At 39.0% G+C, this 6979-nt stretch overlaps 1 protein-coding gene across 3 annotated transcripts in view; it reads left to right on the top strand.

The window, feature by feature from the left end:
• The window catches only part of Sik2 (salt inducible kinase 2), a 109350-nt gene that overhangs the window by 88947 nt on the left and 13424 nt on the right, over nt 1–6979 (top strand). For 2 of the 3 annotated variants that reach the window (XM_013346246.2, XM_005347327.3), the window contains exon 9: nt 2266–2430. In XM_013346246.2, the coding sequence (XP_013201700.1) occupies nt 2266–2430 (165 nt within the window). The remainder of the gene's footprint in view (nt 1–2265; nt 2431–6979) is intronic. The other variant, XM_026779263.1, reaches the window with a different exon arrangement.

The raw sequence follows: 6979 nt of genomic DNA, 5'->3' as shown, positions 1-6979 counted from the left end.
CCTGTAATCCTGCACTATGGAGAGGAGACTCTGTGATTGTGGGTACCTGTAATCCTAGCCCAGTGAAGCCTGAGATGGGAGGATTGAAGGGCCAATGCCAGCTGGAACTCCAGAATAAGACTTTGTCTCTAATAAAAGAAAAAATTGTCAAGGAAAATGTGGTGTGCTTAATCTGATACAACTCAGTCCACCATAGAGAGTCAGAATTCTAGGGAGACAGGACCTTGTGATCAGATGTGGGCACCTCATTTCCAGTGCAGTATTTTCAGGTAAGGCTTTCCCCACTCTTAGGTGGAAGGAACAGGTAAGAAACTGGAAAACTAGAAATCATACCTTTCAGTTCACCCTTTGATTGAAAAACTGGTGATGAGGTAAGAATGTACTAAATGTACTTTATTAGGAAATGAAAGTATTGCATGGTAGCCAAGAGATTCAATTGACTAATTGTTGAAAGAGAAAAAAGTACCCAAGACATAAGCCCAAAGAAGGATGGAAGAAAAGCTGCTCCGTTATCGTGCTCACATGGTCTGTAGCATTATTTGTGATGTTCTCCATATACTGTTGTTTTGTTCTTTTTTCATGCACTATATAATAATATTAGTATCAGAATATATCCTATATAAAGTATATTTAAGTATATACTTTAATACTTAAAAATTCAATTAAATACTTAAATATTCAAATGTTTGAAATGTACAGTAAGACCATACATACTCTTTTTACTTAAAAATTACGAATTTAGCTGAACATGGTATACATATTTAATCCCAGTATTTGGAAACAAAAGCTACTGGATCTCTATAAGTTCCAGGCTGGCCTAGTCTCCATAGCAAGTTCCAGGGCTACATGGATAGACCCTGTCTCAGAAACATACAAAAAAAAAAAAAAAAACACCAACACCAAAAATCAGCTTAAAATTCCAACTGGAAGCAATGAAACAGCAAAAGTGCATCCATCTTCCTGTCCAGTTGTTTTGTCCTTGGAGTCATTTTAAGACTGGAAGGGAAAGAGAGAATTAACATTGCTAAGCTGAGGGCTTCACATGTTACCTTTTGGTCTTAACTTCACTATGAAGTACATATTACACTTATTTTTACAAATATAGAAAAGGTTCAGAGAAAGATTGCCTGATTAAAGTCATCGTACAATTAATAAGTGACAGAACCAACAATCAAGCCCACACCTTGAAAAAGAAATAGAATTTCATAGTTTAGTCCCTTTTATTTGTCTGATTTTAAAGTCACCATCCTTTATATCCTTGTAACTGTAGCAGGCAAACAGAGGCTGTTCCTATTCCTGATATCGTCTGCAGTGACAGTTGTCCCCTTGGATGCTTCAGTGTCTGTTATGTTCAAGATATAGCTAAGAAATGATCTGCCAGTTCTTAAGGGCTGTGGATAGAAGGACCATCCAGGAGCTTCAGCAGTAAAATCCATCATGGCCAATTGTGAAAAGGAAAGGCTCTTTTAAATGATTTTTTAAAGAAGAGTATGATCCTTGTTTATTTAAAGCACTTAACAAAGGAGACAGAAGAATGGATGAACTACCCACAGGAAGCCAAGGGTGGTGGTGGCACCCTATACCCCAGAACTTAAGAGGTAGAAGCAGTAGTCCCAAGTTGATAAGAGAGAAAAGACAGACTAGACCCAGAGCTCTGTGTAGAAGGCTGGTTTCAGGAACAGGATTCTGTAGCAATGAGTGTTTCTTCAGACTGCATCTTTTCAAAGGAAGGGGATCTTCCTGTCACCTGAGTAACTGCTTCTCTCTCCTTCTTTTCATGAGGAGAAGAAATAGGAGGAAAAAAAAAGTTACTTCATGTACCTTCTTTATAGCTAGCTGTGGGGCTTGTGTGTATCTGGCCCTGGCTCATTGTTGAGTTCCTATTTTTTTTTTAATCTTTCAGTTAGTATATTTAAAGAAAGAAAAAAATAGAACTTTGTTGAATTGAGACAAAGATAATTCTTTGATTCCTTACAAAGGCTATCTAGATTGTTGCCTGTGTGAAAGGTATATCTCTCATTATGAGATAGGAACAAAATTCTGTACAATTTATTTCAAAATGTCTGATTATTGAGACTTAAATTAGTGCTTTTAAATTAGTGCATACACACATACATACACACTCACAACCGAGTCTTCTGGAGTTCCAGTGGATAACACTTTATCTTTTAGTCACCTTAAGAAGACTTACTAGTTGTAAGAGACATGTGCATGTGTATAGAACAAGAAGTAACAATGTTTCCATTGTTCTTGCCATATTTTCAGGCACAAACTGTGGGACTCCCAGTGACCTTGCATTCACCGAACGTGAGACTGATGCGATCTACCCTCCTCCCACAGGCATCCAATGTGGAGGCCTTTTCATTCCCAACATCCAGCTGTCAAGCAGAAGCTGCCTTTATGGAGGAAGAGTGTGTCGACACTCCTAAGGTACAGCTGGTGTGCTTGAGATGCAGTGCAGAGTGGCTGGAGACTTGAGTTTGGAGTATAGTGTTGTAGTGTGGTTCTGCTGGATGTGCTTTGGTGAAGAACTCTATTAAAATGTTTAAAGATCAGCTCTCATCAATTCAGTAACAACTCTCAGGCCACAGAAGCCTCTACTTTTCCTTCCCTGACCAGTTCCTCTTCTCTCCCAGATCCTAAGATCTCTCGTAAGTGTTTTGGGTGCATGAGTGGATGGGTAGGGTATGTTGGTTGATTTAAAAACAAAAGATCACCTTTTCTACTGATTACACTTTGTTATTATTGCCTCTCTTCGGCGCAGCAAACTGTAAATACAAAGTAATAGGATCTCTTTTTGACTGAGCAGACATCCTTTTCGGTTCAGCTTGGGCATGCCTTAATGGTTTAGTTTGTATTTGGTGCATTGTATAAAGTTGACTGTTAGGAAATGGAAGATAACTGCTTCTTTCATACAGCGGCTTTTTTCTGACTTCTAATATAAGTGGTATATACTCAGTACCAAGTGCAGTACATATGATCATATTAATAGAAGACTGTCATAAAATAGAGGCCTTGGAGTGTGCTAAACTGCTCTTTACTACGCTGTGTGAATTTGGACAAGGTTACTCTCTTTCCTCTGTATAAACTAGGATCCCATTTTAGGAGACTGTTAGGAGAATTAGGTAAGATAATCTGTGTAGTTTAGGGTAGATTTTAAATAGTCAACAACTAGTTTTCCCATGTTTTAGCCTCTTTAGATAATAAAAACATGAATCAGTCATGAACTTGCCTAACAGCCTGCTAGACTGTGGTCTAACAAAAAGGATATTAGATGGAACTGAAACAGCATGCCAGCTGCTTAATAAATTGATAACATTGTCACATAAGTCAGAGTGAACCTCGGAAGAGGCAGAGGATTTAACTTTGTACTTGATCAGGAAAATTGGGGGTAACTCTCAGAGCTGGAGCTGCAGAGTCGAGAGAATCACAGGTCTGGAAACGAGAATGGGGCGTCTTCAGTGAAGGGAAGAGCTGTTCAGAAACAAGTGATAGGTAATCAGGTTCAACCAACTCCAGTAGTTTTTCAGTCTGAAGGAAAGGGCATGTAAAAGAAAACTGTAGAAGTAAAGATGTATGTGTTAGTTTTGAATGGCAAGCAAGCAGTTTAGGTCTCTGGGCAGTGTTCTAGGTGTGGAATGTCAGCACAACTGAAGATTTCTGAGCAAGGAAACACTACATGCATCCTGTTCTTGGAAATTCTGCCTGAATGGTTCTCTAGCAAGCACAGGCTAGGGGGAAAAGGGGGGGGGGGGTAAGCATGGTTCAGCAGGGCCTGAAATATGGGAATGACCATTGAAATGCGAGAAGAGGGGATGGTAGCAGTGGGGTTGAAAGGATAGAATTCCAAACCTCCAGCAATATTTTGAGCCTAGACAAATAGGAAATGCCATTCAGTTGAGACCTCTGGATGTCAGGCAGACTCCTAAGTTACACAAGCCTAGCTGGAGCACAGTGGCAGTGGCAGCTCCATGCCAGACTGTCAGAGCAGGTGTTAAGCCAAGTTGCTGAACAGGAATAATTACTGTCCAGCTCTAAAGATGAGTCTGCTTCTGTGGACAGTCTGTTTTCTATGCCCTGTGTTTGCCTAGCATTACACATTAGTGATATATCCATGCTCAGCATTTAGACATAAATTAGGGCAGCATAATTCGTTTTTAAGATCTAATTCTCTTGAAGAAATTAAAATGCAGTGTGTTGAAGTCTTGTCTGTAAGGGCACCAGGCCCAAAACACAGATTGGGCACTGTCTGCTATAATATATAGGGCAAGCTATTTTTAAAGCTTGTGATTGTTACAGTTACTAGGAAACAGACAGGAAATGAATGGTTTTGCAAAAGATATAGACAGTTGCTAGATGGTATATTCTCATTTGTAGGAATAAGAGTGTCAATCTGAAACTGGCTCCCACTCTGGCAATGCCACCATGAATTCATTCAAGCCATAAACATCCACAGGACCTACTGTGGATCGTTTATTATGTCCTTCTGGCTGCCTCTTTCTTTGAGGCCCATAATCAAATGCACACACAAAAGAACCTTTTTTTTTGTTTGTTTGTTTTTTTGTTTTTTCGAGACACCTTTTACTTCTTTTGTTCATATTGCTTCATATACATTCACTATAACCCAGCTGTTTTCTGAAAGAAATATCATAGCTGTATATATTGATAATTCCATTTCTGCTTGCAGTCAAGGACTAGTACTGTACATTTTTTTAAACATCACCTCTCCTTCCCTTAATTGTTAGGAAAATCTCTTAAGGAGTCTGTCTTGAAACTTTGACTTGGGATTTCTGGGGCAGGAGGGGAAGGCATCTTTCTGAGAAGTAACTGAAACCCTAAGGACATAGGGCCCACAGAGGAAAGACAGTTGCACAAACTGTAGAATAAATCTCCCGTGTACACACATTTCAGTCCATGTGGAACACTATTAGAGACTGGAATAAAAAGATTTCCAAGTTCACACCTTCAGTAGCTGGTTGACGAGGAACCCATGAGATAAACCTTGCAAATGCAAGTGTGGTGGAGACATCCTGTGTCTAATTGCACCTTAATACCTACACCATGAAAGTGGTTCATATGAGAGAAGACTGGAAAAGTAAACACTCCAGAATCTTAGTAGTGTTAACCTCTAGAGGCTTTAGGGGAGAAATTTCACTTTCACTTCTGAATTTAAAATTTCAAATTACAATTTGAAATAAAAATAAATAAAACTAATCATAATCATGCATGATAATATGAAGAGAATAAAGATAAAATTAATTTAGCTATAATCTCACTACTCAAAGATAACCCACTTGATGTCATACTATAAATTGGTGGGTAAGATGTAGGACTCAGTAGATGGGAAGAGTCTTAAAATTATTCTCTATTGTGTGTAATTCTATATCTTCTGTATCTTATGAGAATTTTTCCATGTCATGAAGTAGTATTTGTAGGCATAAGCTTTAACAATTATGTAATCTGTTGCTTTATACATCTCTTTAACTGAATGCTTTAGCAGGCTTTTTCTTTTGTGCCACCAACCAACTCCCAAATCATGACATGGAAACTTAGTATTAGTTATGAATGCTCGGCATTAGCTTAGGCTCATTTCTTGCTAGTTTTTTAACTTACCCTTGTTTCTCTTCATCAACATTTTGTCTCGGGGCTTTTTATCTTTTTCTTTCTTTCTATATGGCTTATTTTCGTGCTTCTCAAGTCTGACTGACAGCTGCCTGGCTTCTGACCCTGTGCGTGTTCCTCTCTTCCTCCCTCATTCTCTTCTCTTCCCTCTTTTTCTACTTAAGGCTAGAGATCTCCTCTTATTTATTCTTCCTGCCCACCAGCCCACCTATCCCTTTTCTGCCTAGCTATTAGCCAATCAGCTTTTTATTAGGCCAATCAGATGCCTTTGGCAGGCAAGGTGAAACAAATGCAACACATCTTTACATAATTAAACAAATGCAGCATAAACAAATGTAACACAGTTTCACATAGTCAAAGTAATATTCTGTGGTTGGAGGCTGCTCGTTTGTTCCCTGCCACCCAGACCCAAAATAATCACACAGAAACTGTATTAATTAAAACACTGCTTGGCCAATCATCACTTAGGCATATTGTTAGCTAGCTCTCATATCTTAACCCATTTCTATTAATCTGTGCATCACCATGAGGTTGTGGTCTACCGGCAAGGTTCCATCAAGTTCCCATGGGCGTTGTTCTCCTTTGACGGCTACATGGCATCTCTCTGACTCCACCTACTTTCTCCAGCATTTAGTTTAGTTTTAAACCTAGCTCTGTTCTGCCCTACTGTAGGCCCAAGTAGCTTCTTTATTCATTAACCAATAAATTCATAAATTGAATAAATTCGTTAACCACAGTAAAAACAAATGTAACACTGATGTAGGAGGGTCTTCTATCTGTTGTTTCATTGATGAATTAATAAAGAAAACTGCTTGGTCTGATAGGTTAGAACATAGGTGGGTGGAGTAAACAGAACAGAGTGCTGGGAAGAAGGCAATGAGGCAGACGCTATAGCTCTCCTCTCCAAGATGGACGCAGGTTAAGATCCTTCCCGGTAAGCCACCACCTCATGGTGCAACACAGATTATTAGAAATGGGTTAATCAAGCTGTGAGAATTAGCCAGTAAGAGGCTAGAGCTAATGGGCCAAGCAGTGTTTAAAAGAATACAGTTTCCGTATAATTATTTTGGGTAAAGCTAGCCAGGGGCAGAACGCACCCCCCCCCATCACTACATAACACAGCTTTGCTTGGTTAACCTAATATTCTACAACAAAACACCTCTTGTTGAACACAGTTATTTCCTTTATCTTGCAGCCTTAAATAGGTTGATGGTAGTTAATTTTAGGTCCAAATCTGTAACTACTCTGCCCTGTTACTTAAGTACACATTTCTTTTTTTGTTTGTTTGTTTGTTTGTTTTGACAAAGTTATTTATTTATTAAAGATTTCTGTCTCTTCCCCGCCACCGCCTCCCATT

This window comes from Microtus ochrogaster, chromosome 5 (genome assembly GCF_000317375.1).
Source record: "Microtus ochrogaster isolate Prairie Vole_2 chromosome 5, MicOch1.0, whole genome shotgun sequence".
In the NCBI taxonomy this organism is placed as follows: Eukaryota; Metazoa; Chordata; class Mammalia; order Rodentia; family Cricetidae; genus Microtus; species Microtus ochrogaster.
The sequence above is the reverse complement of the archived record's forward strand: the minus strand, read 5'-3'. Positions and strand labels throughout refer to the sequence as shown.